General features: G+C 42.5%; 1 protein-coding gene across 1 annotated transcript in view; it reads right to left on the bottom strand.

Moving 5' to 3' along the window:
• Positions 1-15,601, bottom strand: part of LOC124259337 (transient receptor potential cation channel subfamily M member 3-like) — a 57,254-nt gene that overhangs the window by 7,751 nt on the left and 33,902 nt on the right. The window contains 6 exon segments of the mRNA XM_046693463.1: positions 1,304-1,482; positions 3,530-3,686; positions 5,474-5,648; positions 11,645-11,890; positions 12,201-12,329; positions 13,026-13,160. Of these exon segments, the coding sequence (XP_046549419.1) occupies positions 1,304-1,482; positions 3,530-3,686; positions 5,474-5,648; positions 11,645-11,890; positions 12,201-12,329; positions 13,026-13,160 (1,021 nt within the window).

Raw genomic sequence — 15,601 nt, 5'->3', positions numbered from 1 at the left:
TATTATTAATTTACAAAATGACCCCATGAAAATTCATTAGATAGTCGGGCCAGTGACTGTGGAGATTTACTGGCCCAAGTGAATTTTTACCAGCCACAGGCTAGCAGGCCAGTGGTTATTTCACACACTGACTGCACCAATGTGGGGAATCAAACTCAGGTCTTCAGCGAGACAGGCAAACGCTTTAACAACAACACTACCCCACTGCCTGCAATGTATCATCTAAGTATTGACATGTCCATTGAAGAACTGGTAGGTCCATAAAACAGTTGCCATGGCCATTAAGGATCAGCAAGGTGTAGTAAAAATCTTTTTGGTCACACTGTCCATTTGAGAGTTGTCAAATAAATGAAAAAGTGTCAATTGAAGCAGCATTTGAGTGGCCAATAAAAACAGGACCACATTTATTCATGTGTGGCAATGTCAAGAAAACGTAAACACATCATGCCCACCTATTGTTATGGTTATACCTATATAAAGGCCCAAAATATTGAAGTCTACTCTTGATGGAATAATAAGTGACAAAACAAAAGACTCCAACAGAGCATCTTTTGAAAATCACACCACAGACAACTTTGAACAAGCATTGTCACTAAGGTGACATAATCCCCCACTGCAAATTATCAAATCAAACTTATAAAGTAATGAAAGTTTAAGTTAAATGTCAACAAAAACATGACCAGTCAACCTCTCTTGATGTCTTGCTCTTTAGGTGTTCAAACACACACATATTTTCAAGACTGACTTTGACATGAATGTCATAGTGTATGAAATATGCAAAAATAGTACTAAAGAAATTGCTTTTTGAAAAACATTTAAGGGAAGTCATGAAAGTCTTTGAAGAAGATCCAGTGAACTGTTTTTGAAATATCTTGCTGACAATTCAGGTTAACATGCTCAAATCTTCAAAGTGTCTCTGTGACCTTGACAAAATCACCAAAGGTCACCAAAATCGGCCGAGCCCTGCGCCTTCCCTAGATAAAGCTTTGTATTGAATATGAAGAAAATCCAGTGAACAGTTCTTGAGATAGCTTAACATGCAGGTAAAATGTTAAAGTCCCCTTGTGACCTTGAAATTAAGGTCAAGGTCACCAAACCTGACTTGGACCTTTCTTATACTGTGATGAACCTATAGGTACCAATTATGAAAAGAATCTAGTAAACGGTTCTTAAGATATTCCAATTCGTACGTATGTACGGACGGACGGACGGAGCCTAATACTATATCCCCCGCTTCGCGCTAAACTCGCGCCGGGGATAATAAGTCAGTGATCGTGAAGCACAACACGTTCCTATCACATACTTTCTGTTGTCTTTTTGCAGCATGTCTTCCTGAATATCCACTTCATGAGGTAGTATGCGTGCTTGACGATGTTAAACGGCGGGATGATGCTGGTCTTAATGTCATACTCCATCACTAGGTAGTACATCTGGAACTTCCAGATCTCGATCGAGTTCTCCTCCACTGTGTCAAACACATGACTGAAACACATGAGAGTTACTAATTAGAGTGAGTGAGTGAGTTTAGTTTTACGCAGCACTCAGCAATATTCCAGCTATTTGGCGGCAGTCTGTAAATAATCAAGTCTGGACCAGACAATCCAGTGACCAACAGCATGAGCATCGATCTATGTAATTGGGATACAATTACATGTGTCAACCAAGTCAGTGAGCCTGACCACCCGGTCCCGTTAGTCACCTCTTACAACAAGCATGGGTTACAGAAGATCAATTCTAACCCGGATCGTCACAGGTCTTAGAAACAAGAAGCACATGATAGACAAGTGTCTGCCTCCAAATGTTCCACAATGTAATATCAATATTTCTTTTTTTGTCAATCAAGCAACTGTACTGTGAAATGTTGCCAAATTTCTTACGATAGTTTTCGGTACTAAACAGCAAAAGAACCAAATATGTAATTCTGTAAAATAGAGTTTAATTATCATTTGAATTTTGTGTCATTTGGCCTTTTCTTCAAATAAACATCTTGTAACTTGTATCTTTACCAGGAATGGGTATTGGTTAAAACCATATTTCACTATGTTCTCATATATTATGATAGGGAACTAGTTGACATACTTAAGTTTATTCCATACATAATACTGCAACATGTTTGCCATTGAAATAAGGTATACGTAATTGTGTCAGGGTCAAGTCTTGGGAACGAAGTGCACACTTGCCCATTCCATTTGTGTCCATCAACAACTAACAGATATGACATAAGAGTTTGTTTGTTTCTTGCTATTCCATATTCCAGCCATATTGCTGGGCCAGAAACTCTAGTGATCAACAGCATGAGCATCGATTTATGCAGTTGGGATACAGTGACACATGCCAACCAAGTCAGCGAGCCTGATGACCTGATCTTGTTAGTTGCCTCTTACAACAAGCATGGGTTACTGAAGACATTACGTAAGAGACATCAGTCAGACAGTCACTGCTGTCCTTTTCACAAGTTTGCTATGTATTGTGAGTGAGTGAGTTTGTTTTACGCCTCTTTGAGCAATATTCCAGCAATATCAATGCAGGGGACACCCGACATGGGCTTCACACATTGTACCAATGTGGGGAATCGAACCCGGTCTTCAGCGTGATGAGTGACACTTTTACCACTAGGCTACCCCACCACCCTGCTAATGTATAAGTTACCTGAAGATGGCAATGAGCAGGTTGAGGAGGAGGATGTTGCCCACAGACAGATATATCCCCAGTAGCGACGAGTGACACTTTTACCACTAGGCTACCCCACCACCCTGCTAATGTATAAGTTACCTGAAGATGGCAATGAGCAGGTTGAGGAGGAGGATGTTGCCCACAGACAGATATATCCCCAGTAGCGACGAGTGACACTTTTACCACTAGGCTACCCCACCACCCTGCTAATGTATAAGTTACCTGAAGATGGCAATGAGCAGGTTGAGGAGGAGGATGTTGCCCACAGACAGATATATCCCCAGTAGCTTAACGAGTGACACTTTTACCACTAGGCTACCCCACCACCCTGCTAATGTATAAGTTACCTGAAGATGGCAATGAGCAGGTTGAGGAGGAGGATGTTGCCCACAGACAGATATATCCCCAGTAGCGAGCTTAATTTGAAGTGACACTTTTACCACTAGGCTACCCCACCACCCTGCTAATGTATAAGTTACCTGAAGATGGCAATGAGCAGGTTGAGGAGGAGGATGTTGCCCACAGACAGATATATCCCCAGTAGCGGCATTTAGTGACACTTTTACCACTAGGCTACCCCACCACCCTGCTAATGTATAAGTTACCTGAAGATGGCAATGAGCAGGTTGAGAGGAGGAGGATGTTGCCCACAGACAGATATATCCCCAGTAGCTTACGAGAGTGACACTTTTACCACTAGGCTACCCCACCACCCTGCTAATGTATAAGTTACCTGAAGATGGCAATGAGCAGGTTGAGGAGGAGGATGTTGCCCACAGACAGATATATCCCCAGTAGCGACGAGTGACACTTTTACCACTAGGCTACCCCACCACCCTGCTAATGTATAAGTTACCTGAAGATGGCAATGAGCAGGTTGAGGAGGAGGATGTTGCCCACAGACAGATATATCCCCAGTAGAATGGGCACCATCCAGTTGGAGGTCCGACACGTGTTGTTGAAGGGTGTCACTGTCGTCACGTTCTGCAGAGCAGCCATACAAGTCTGATCAGCTGTAAAAGTAATTACACAAACCACATATTTCACACCTTCCTCATTTTCAGACTATGGCAGTTCAGGGAACAAGGTAATGGTTAGAAGACATGCCTGAGCCAAAGTTTTTTGGGTTTTAGTAGACATTCATATCCTAGTGAATATTGCACAAGGTATATTTAGGATTACGCTTTCACCATTATAGTCTGTTTGCAGTGAAAACGTACCGCTGAATTTCACTTTCAACAAAAATGTAAATCAAATAAAGGGATTTAAAACTATGATCATTTGTTAAACAACTTTTATCCTGAGATGAATGAAATTCTCAGATTTAAATGTTCAAATGGCAAGGTAAAATTATGAGGATTCACAATCTTAATTTCACTTTATTTGATTTACACTTTTGTTTAAAGTGAAATTCATCGGTACGTTTTCACTGCAAACAGACTATAAGTACAGATTAAAGTACTATTGTTGGGTTGAGTCCCATCCAGGATTAGAACCCACACTTTCCTTGAGTAGTGAGTAAATGTGGCTTTAAGCCATATCAGCAGTATTGCAGCTATTCGTGGCTACACACCCTCAGAGTCAGGCACCTAATCCCCTGCACGCAAAGTCACCCATCTAAACCACTCAGCCACCGCGGTGTCCATGTATTCCTCATGAATGTTGTTCTACAGTCAGGAAGTAATAGCCTGTAGTGCTGGTATACTTCTGAATTTGAATCAACATTAACTGGAGTGAGTGAGTGAGTGAGCCCCACATTAACTGGAACATGGATCTGAACTAGAACAGCTTGGACCACCTGGGTGAGTGAATGAGTTTAATTTTTAGCAATATTCCAGCAATATCACGGCGGGGGACACCAGAAATGGGCTTCACACATTGTATCCACGTGTGGAATTGAACCCAGGTCTTCGGCGTGACGAGCAAACACTTTAACCACTAGGCTAACACACACATATGTTGTACAAGGTGAGAGGACGGTGAAGCTATGTGACCTGGTTGTTAGAGTGTCAACAATGTGGATTGTTGCTCTTGATATCAATCCCCTGTTTGCCTGGTCCACACTTGATAAATTTACAGGCTTCTGTTGTTTTTTCCTGTTGTTTAACATCACTCACAATACATACTCCATCTATTCCTGCGGCCTGTAAATCTATCAAGTCGAGGACAGACAAACCAGTGATTGATATCATGAGCCACAATACACATTGTAAACCAAAAGTCACTGTGTTCTTTAATCTGATTGGTTGAAAAACATGATCGAATGGTATTCAATTCCTAGAAATTGCAAGACCAGTCGCTGCGTATTAATACATACAAACATCGCACACACCATTGTATTGTTACGTTGTCAGCAGTGGCAAATAGCAGTTCCAGATGCTACCATGTGAGACCGCCGAAACAGCCAGCTGATTATATTTCACTGCTGTACCCGTACTCGATGTCAATGAGTGCTGACACAAAAACATGTGTGGACCTTTTGGTTTACTTTTACAATGTCGATAAACATCATATGTTGGCCATTTTCCGGGTATTATTGAGTATTTGAAGTACGAGAATATTTCATTTGAAACCTCTGGCTAATGTCATCGGCTCCATATTAATTCCCGTGCTTCAAATACTCAATAAAATCCAGAAATTGGCCAACACATGATGTTTATCTCCTAATTGTGCATGTTGAAGGCATGAGCAAGTATCCTCTCAGTTAGTGACCGACTCATGTTAGGTGCTTGTTGAGACTGCCAGCAAATGAATGCCTACAGTATGAAGACTTAGGTGCATTAAAGCTGAGTCAACTCACTCTCAATTTCATCCAGGAAGATCTCTCCATACAGCTGCCAGTAAGGGTAGAAGACAATGTCTTTCAGGATGACGGCGTCACCTTTACGTTGCGGATAGAGAAGACCCTGGCTGGCCACACCATACGCCAACAAAAACACCACCAGGATCATGACGAACAACACCAGCTCCTCAAGCTGTAACACAAACAATACATTTACAGGTACATGATTGCCCCTGAATCACACAATACACTTACAGGTACATGATTGCCCCTGAATCACACAATACACTTACAGGTACATGATTGCCCCCCTGAATACACTTTACAATACACTTACAGGTACATGATTGCCCCTGAATCACACAATACACTTACAGGTACATGATTGCCCCTGAATCACACAATACACTTACAGGTACATGATTGCCCCTGAATCACACAATACACTTACAGGTACATGATTGCCCCTGAATCACACAATACATTTACAGGTACATGATTGCCCCTGAATCACACAATACACTTACAGGTACATGATTGCCCCTGAATGACACAATACACTTACAGGTACATGATTGCCCCTGAATCACACAATACACTTACAGGTACATGATTGCCCCTGAATCACACAATACACTTACAGGTACATGACTGCCCCTGAATCACACAATACACTTACAGGTACATGACTGCCCCTGAATCACACAATACACTTACAGGTACATGATTGCCCCTGAATCACACAATACACTTACAGGTACATGATTGCCCCTGAATCACACAATACACTTACAGGTACATGATTGCCCCTGAATCACACAATACACTTACAGGTACATGACTGCCCCTGAATGACACAATACACTTACACAGGTACATGATTGCCCCTGAATGACACACAATACACTTACAGGTACATGATTGCCCCTGAATGACACACAATACACTTACAGGTACATGATTGCCCCTGAATGACACAATACACTTACAGGTACATGATTGATTGCCCCCTGAATTGACACACAATACACTTACAGGTACATGATTGCCCCTGAATCACATTAATACACTTACAGGTACATGATTGCCCCTGAATCACACAATACACTTACAGGTACATGACTGCCCCTGAATGACACACTTACAGGTAATACACTTACAGGTACATGATTGCCCCTGAATCACACAATACACTTACAGGTACAGGTACATGATTGCCCCTGAATCACACAATACACTTACAGGTACATGATTGCCCCTGAATCACACAATACACTTACAGGTACATGACTGCCCCTGAATGACACAATACACTTACAGGTACATGACTGCCCCTGAATCACACAATACACTTACAGGTACATGATTGCCCCCCTGAATGACACACAATACACTTACAGGTACATGACTGCCCCTGAATGACACAATACACTTTACAGGTACATGATTGCCCCTGAAATGACATTAATACACTTTAAGGTACACTTACAGGTACATGATTGCCCCTGAATGACACAATACACTTACAGGTACATGATTGCCCCTGAATCACACAATACACTTACAGGTACATGATTGCCCCTGAATCACACAATACACTTACAGGTACATGACTGCCCCTGAATCACACAATACACTTACAGGTACATGATTGCCCCTGCCCCTACAGGAATGCCCTGAATCACATAATACACTTACAGGTACATGACTGCCCCCCACACACAATACACTTACAGGTACATGACTGCCCCTGAATCACACAATACACTTACAGGTACATGACTGCCCCTGAATGACACAATACACTTACAGGTACATGATTGCCCCTGAATCACACAATACACTTACAGGTACATGACTGCCCCTGAATGACACAATACACTTACAGGTACATGATTGCCCCTGAATGACACAATACACTTACAGGTACATGATTGCCCCTGAATCACACATCACATTTACAGGTACATGATTGCCCCTGAATCACACAATACACTTACAGGTACATGACTGCCCCTGAATGACACAATACACTTACAGGTACATGACTGCCCCTGAATCACACAATACACTTACAGGTACATGATTGCCCCTGAATGACACAATACACTTACAGGTACATGATTGCCCCTGAATGACACAATACACTTACAGGTACATGATTGCCCCTGAATCACACAATAAGTAGGGCTGCAACGATTCAGTTCGATTCATCGAAAATCGAATTTGACACCTTAGTTTCAACTTTCGATAACCATTATCACTATTTCGATTTGGTATTTGAATACCTTTATAAATTATTTCAACACAGCCAGAATGTAATTTTAACTCCAGCAGTTTCGGGCAGTGAAATAAGGCGATTGGTTGACGCCGGCCTAATTATCCGATGAGAATTGTTGTTAGTAGACATTGCCAAGTTGCCGATGGATTTCACACTAAAAACGCTGACTCTTGAGAGTTAAATGAAATCTGATGGTTTTACTTGAAAGAAGAATCAAATTGAAAATGATCAAATCGAGGGTCCAATATTGAAAATTGAATCAAATCAAGGTCTGGGTGAATTGTTGCAGCCCAAACAATTAGACTATAGAATGATACTATGCAATAGTTAGAATGAGTCTCAGACTGAAACAAGTAAGTTCCAAATGACAAAACATGGCCAGACATTGACATGATTGGGTCTGGAAGATGCAATGTAGTTTACGATGTTAAGAATGACTAAGATAAATCACAGGATGGCACCTCACAGAGTTTCAGAATGACACTGTCTAGTTAAAGAATGATACTTCCTTGTCACAAAACATGGCCACTGAATGATCCAGCCTATTCACAGAACGACACAATCTAGCTCTAGAACGACACAATATAGCCATAGTTACACACAGTCAATTCAACTAACTGTGGAATAACACTATCAATTCACAGAATGCCACAATGTAGTTACATGTAGTCAAATCTAGAGCACAGTCTAGCAACAAAATGACAGCTGTTGACAAAATATATCTGTTGCTGTTTCACATTTTACTAAGTCCTAAAGAAGTTACTTATTGAATGGTCTGGCTGACTATCAACTTCACTTTAAGCCCTGAACAATTCCAATGTGACATGACATTTTAAAGTACTCCACATATTTTGGTCAATAAGGTTCCCCATGGTAGTGGAGTGAGTGAGTGAGTGAGGTGGGTGGGTGGGAGTGGAGGGAGTGGAGCGAGCAAATTTACATTAAGTAACATTGCCAATATTTCAGCCATATTGTGACGAAAACAAGTTAAAACTTCATGATGAATACCGAGTTGAAAAATCTGTCAATGAAGGACAGTAACAATCGTTCTGAAGAAAACTGAGACAGGTTAAAACATTATCATAATATTTCATTAGTACAGGTGACAGAATAAGCTTCACCATTCTCATGATCATGAACAACTTTGGTCCAAGTTGGCTGTGGGCTGTGTACATCTTCAGGATGCGTAGGTAGAAGATAATCACATTGAAACAGTAGATCATCTTGGCACTGAAGAACAAATCATGGTTCCAGCGTATACTAAACCCGATGAAGACCAAGAGGAGGTTACAGATGTCCATCTTGTCCAGGAGGCTGAACCAGTCTCTCAACTTGCCTTTGAATGTTGGGATCGGGAACATCAGGAACTGCAAAGTCAGGGTCACATGTTAAGGCATAAACATACGTAATACCGACTTAGTGATAACAGGAACCAGTTTATCAACTTGACCTTCCACAATGATATCTGAAATCAGAAACTGCAAGGTCAAGGTCACTTACATAATGAAACAACTGATGAATGGCAGCAACTAGTTTTGAAACTGACCCTTCCACAAGGGCAAGGTCGTATCGTGGGATCATGGACACAAGTATTTGAAATAACAACCAAATCTAATCAGTCTTTTGTATTCTAAATGTACAGTGAATATCCTGAAGTTACTGCTAGTGTCTACTCACAGCGTGTGTTTCCCCAGTGAGGAAGGACAGCGTCCAGAGAATGCAGATCCACTCCACAATGCTGGGGGTAGCTTTGAAGTCCACCAAAACCAGGAAAGAGAACAGACCCAGGAATGCCAGGTAGGACAACTGTTGATTGATTACAAGCATACATTAGACATTGCCATTTCGATATTGCCAGGAATGCCTAGTAGGACATCTGGTCAGTGATTACAAGCATACATTTAGACATTGCCAGATAGCACAACTGGTCAGTGATTACAAGCATACATTTAAGTATTGCCAGATAGGACAACTGGTCAGTGATTACAAGCATACATTTAGATATTGCCAGATACACCAGGTAGGACAACTGGTCGGTGATTACAAGCATACATTTAGATATTGCCAGATACACCAGGTAGGACAACTGGTCAGTGATTACAAGCATACATTTAGACATTGCCAGATAGCACAACTGGTCAGTGATTACAAGCATACATTTAGGTATTGCCAGATAGGACAACTGGTCAGTGATACAAGCAACATTTAGATATTGCCAGATACACCAGGTAGGACAACTGGTCAGTGATTACAAGCATACATTTAGATATTGCCAGATACACCAGGTAGGACAACTGGTCAGTGATTACAAGCATACATTTAGATATTGCCAGATACACCAGGTAGGACAACTGGTGATTACAAGCATACATTTAGATATTGCCAGATACACCACGTAGGACAACTGGTCGGGTGATTACAAGGACAACAGGTAGGACAACTGGTTCAGTGATTACAAGACAACTGGTCAGTGATTACAAGCATACATTTAGGTATTGCCAGATACACCAGGTAGGACAACTGGTCAGTGATTACAAGCATACATTTAGATATTGCCAGATACACCAGGTAGGACAACTGGTCAGTGATTACAAGCATACATTTAGGTATTGCCAGGAAGACCAGGTAGGTCAGCGATTACAAGCATACATTTAGACATTGCCAGGAGTGCCAGATAGGACAACTGTTCAGTGATTACAAGCATACATTTAAGTATTGCCAAGTACGCCAGGTAGGACAACTGGTCAGTGACTACAAGCATACATTTAGGTATTGCCAAGTACGCCAGGTAGGACAACTGGTCGGTAATTACAAGCATACATTTAGGTATTGCCAGGAATGCTTGATAACAAATCTGTATAATGATTTACAAGCAAGCATATTTATCCGATGAGAATTGTTGTTAGTAGACATCGCCAAGTTGCCGATGGATTTCACACTAAAAACGCCGACTCTTGAGCGTTAAATGAAATCTAATGGTTTTACTTGAATGAAGAATCAAATTGAAAATGATCAAATCGAGGGTCCAATATTGAAAATTGAATCAAATCGAGGTCTGCGTGAATTGTTGCAGCCCAAACAATCAGACTATAGAATGATACTTTGCAATAGTTAGAATGAGTCTCAGACTGAAACAAGTAAGTTCCAAATGACAAAACATGGCCAGACATTGACATGATTGGGTCTGGAAGATGCAATGTAGTTTACGCATGTTAAGAATGACTAAGATAAATCACAGGATGGCACCACAGAGTTTCAGAATGACACTGTCTAGTTAAAGAATGATACTTCCTTGTCACAAAACATGGCCACTGAATGATCCAGCCTATTCACAGAACGACACAATCTAGCTCTAGAACGACACAATATAGCCATAGTTACACACAGTCAATTCAACTAACTGTGGAATAACACTATCAATTCACAGAATGCCACAATGTAGTTACATGTAGTCAAATCTAGAGCACAGTCTAGCAACAAAATGACAGCTGTTGACAAAATATATCTGTTGCTGTTTCACATTTTACTAAGTCCCTAAAGAAGTTACTTATTGAATGGTCTGGCTGACTATCAACTTCACTTTAAGCCCTGAACAATTCCAATGTGACATGACATTTTAAAGTACTCCACATATTTTGGTCAATAAGGTTCCCCCTATGGTAGTGAGTGAGTGAGTGAGTGAGGTGGGGTGGGGTGGGGTGGAGTGGAGTGGAGCGAGCAAATTTACATTAAGTAACATTGCCAATATTTCAGCCATATTGTGACTAAAACAAGTTCAAACTTCATGATGAATACAGAGTTGAAAAATCTGTCAATGAAGGACAGTAACAATCGTTCTGAAGAAAACTGAGACAGGTTAAAACATTATCATAATATTTCATTAGTACAGGTGACAGAATAAGCTTCACCATTCTCATGATCATGAACAACTTTGGTCCAAGTTGGCTGTGGGCTGTGTACATCTTCAGGATGCGTAGGTAGAAGATAATCACATTGAAACAGTAGATCATCTTGGCACTGAAGAACAAATCATGGTTCCAGCGTATACTAAACCCGATGAAGACCAAGAGGAGGTTACAGATGTCCATCTTGTCCAGGAGGCTGAACCAGTCTCTCAACTTGCCTTTGAATGTTGGGATCGGGAACATCAGGAACTGCAAAGTCAGGGTCACATGTTAAGGCATAAACATACGTAATACCGACTTAGTGATAACAGGAACCAGTTTATCAACTTGACCTTCCACAATGATATCTGAAATCAGAAACTGCAAGGTCAAGGTCACTTACATAATGAAACAACTGATGAATGGCAGCAACTAGTTTTGAAACTGACCCTTCCACAAGGGCAAGGTCGTATCGTGGGATCATGGACACAAGTATTTGAAATAACAACCAAATCTAATCAGTCTTTTGTATTCTAAATGTACAGTGAATATCCTGAAGTTACTGCTAGTGTCTACTCACAGCGTGTGTTTCCCCAGTGAGGAAGGACAGCGTCCAGAGAATGCAGATCCACTCCACAATGCTGGGGGTAGCTTTGAAGTCCACCAAAACCAGGAAAGAGAACAGACCCAGGAATGCCAGGTAGGACAACTGTTGATTGATTACAAGCATACATTAGACATTGCCAGGAATGCCTCGAGGACATTGCCAGGAATGCCTAGTAGGACATCTGGTCAGTGATTACAAGCATACATTTAGACATTGCCAGATAGCACAACTGGTCAGTGATTACAAGCATACATTTAAGTATTGCCAGATACACCAGGTGGGACAACTGGTCAGTGATTACAAGCATACATTTAGATATTGCCAGATACACCAGGTAGGACAACTGGTCAGTGATTACAAGCATACATTTAGATATTGCCAGGAAGACCAGGTAGGTCAGTGACTACAAGCATACATTTAGGTGACTACAAGCATACATTTAGGTATTGCCAAGTACGCCAGGTAGGACAACTGGTCGGTAATTACAAGCATACATTTAGGTATTGCCAGGAATGCTTGATAACAAATCTGTATAATGATTTACAAGCAAGCATATTTATGGTGAAGTGTTTCATGGGGTGTTTCACGCTTCTATCTCTTACCAAGATGACACACTCACATCAACAAAACTGAAACAAAATTCCTTCCACTAAGAATGTGTATCACATAAGTCAATACTCAAAACAAAGGGATTTCTACCAAAGGACAACAAATACACAATGACATTTCTACCAGAGGACACCCCACCAAAGATATACTAACTGGCATGGAACAAAAGGTATGATTCAATAGCCTTACCGTATAACACCCAAACTTGGTCATCGGTGCTGTGTAGAAGGTGAGAAGCTTCTGGGCAACAGTGAATCGAGTCTCCCCCATCTTGGCCACCTCCACGAAGAAGATGAAGGGTGGGAACAAAATACCATAAAACACCTAAAAATAACAAAAAATTGAATGAACTTGGGATTCATTTAGAATTAAAATCTGAAATCTCTTGAACATTTTTTAGGGATGTTACGACACAAACAAATTATGAATTTAAAAATGTCACCTATCCTTCACAGTTACACAGAGCAGTTTGTCGAACACATTTTAAGACAGCAATATAGCTTAAGTGTTCACAACAGGTTATATGGTTTGAACAGTCTTTATATTATATCACAATGTTTCAGCTTGATGTGTGGTGATGTGTGTGGTCTTGTGCATAGAGCCCAGGTCACAAATCAGTTGAAGTTAATCAATGCTTGTCATGGAACCGTGTTTGGCAGCTTGACATCTGAGAGTTTCTATGACTTCTGTCCTGTCCCACAACGAAGCACATTTGACACATGTGGTCTCACCTTCATTCAAGTGAGTTTGGTCAAAACTTAACCAAACCTGAAGAGGTTTTCAATTCTTCGAAGAGAGTCATCCTTGGGGTACATATTATGCATTTTCCACGCTGAAAATGTCCTGTGACAGTTGTATCAATGTTTTTTGAATAAAAAGATTGTACAATAAATAAATGTTTTATTTATTATACGGCCCCCACCTCGTGGAGTTACCTCCTGTTGCGCATGCGCACCAACTGGGTAATCACCTAGGCCCATATCATCATTCCTTCTGCTGAATAAATCAGTGAACAGAATTGCGGGGAGGCGGGAGGCCCTACCCCAAGGACGACTCTCTTCGAAGAATTGAAAACCTCTTCAGGTTTGGTTAATTCTTCTTCATAGAGATCGTCCTTGGGGTACATATTATGCATAAACACAGACTCCCAAAGACCGGAGGCCAGGGAGGAGGGAATTCTGTCCAAGCACATACAAATAGCTATCGTTAATAACACGCCATAACACTCACCTGTCACATGTCCCAGTTCGCGAGAGGCTTATGGGAGGGGAACTGACAGGGAGAGGATTGTAACAAAGACCAATGAACCATAGACTCACTTTCGGTCAGGGTGGCAGGCAACTTTGTGTCCACTGGAGAGAACAGAACGCTCACACCGACCTAAAGCTCGTAGAGGATCGATTTACAGAAGCGGAATGCAGTATTCAGCAGCTGATAATGTCAATAAACGTCCACTGGAGAGAACTAGCCAAAGCTCGGCTCCAAATAGCGGCAGAGCAGATCTCTTCAGCGGCAGAGCAGATCTCTTCAATGGGCGAAGTGCCGATGCAAAAGCTTTTGATGCGGCTACTGCCCTGACCGAGTGAGCCTTCAACCCCTCAGGGGGAGGCTTGCCCTTAGCCTGATAAGCAGCACAAATACACGAAACTAGCCAGCGAGACAAAGTCTGCTTGCTCGCCGGCACACCAGCCTTCCCGCCACCGTAACAACAGAACAGCTGGGTACCCGTACGGATTCCCTGCGTTTGTTTGATATAGACCTTGAGTGTCTTACGGACATCCAACGGGTGAGTGCTCGTTGCAGAGGTCCCCGATGTGGAAGGCTGGGTAAGAGTGGGACTGACTGACTGAGTATGGTTTTACGCCGCTTTTAGCAATATTCCAGCAACATCACGGCGGGGGACACCAGAAATGGGCTTCACACATTGTGGATTCGAACCCGCGTCTTCGGCGTGACGAGCCAACGCTTTAACCATTAGGCTACCCCACCGCCCCGGTAAGAGTGGGAAGTTCGATAGGAGCTGTCACATGGAAAGCGTGATCGACCTTCGGGCGGTACGTATCCGGGAGGCAAATACTGACACGATCAGTGTGAAACACAGTCAGCGCCGGGTCGGACGACATAGCATGTAAATCGCCGACCCTATGCCCAGATGTTACCGCCACAAGAAAAACAGCCTTCCAAGTTAACGAATGAATGGAAATAGCCGATAGGTGTGAGAAAGTTGGACCGGACAGCCAATCGAGCACAATTGACAAATCCCAAGGTTGGCTGGTTCGCCTGACAGCAGGTCGAACCCGATCCGCGCCAGCTAAAAAGCGCTGTACGAGAGGGTGCTGCCCCAGAAGAGCACCATCGACAGGGGTGTGAAAGGTGGAAATAGCGGTGGAGTAGCCACGAATGGTCGAAGCCGCCAGGCCTTCTTCCAAACGGGCTTGCAAAAACTCCAATACTCGGACTAAATCCGCAGAAAAGGGATCTGCAATCCCCCTATCTGAACACCAGCGCCCATAGCTGGGGGGAGTAGCACGACATCTACGCGGAGATATCGTCTCCAGCGTGTCCCTCCGCCTCCAAGATCGAGGAGAGGTAGGCCTCATGGACCACGACCGCACCTGCTGCATAGCTCCGGTAGACCTCCTGGTGCCGTAGGTCCCGTGACGCGATGCCGTCCTGGGTGGGTACCAGGTCGAGGGCGCCGAACCGCCGAGGGCAAACGGTGGTGTTAAATGCCCTCATGCCCGAGCAGCCGGAGCTGCTCCGGA

This window comes from Haliotis rubra, unplaced genomic scaffold (assembly GCF_003918875.1).
Source record: "Haliotis rubra isolate DU_JTF1 unplaced genomic scaffold, ASM391887v1 Scf118, whole genome shotgun sequence".
Lineage (NCBI taxonomy): Eukaryota > Metazoa > Mollusca > Gastropoda > Lepetellida > Haliotidae > Haliotis > Haliotis rubra.
This window is presented reverse-complemented; position numbering and strand designations above follow the sequence as displayed.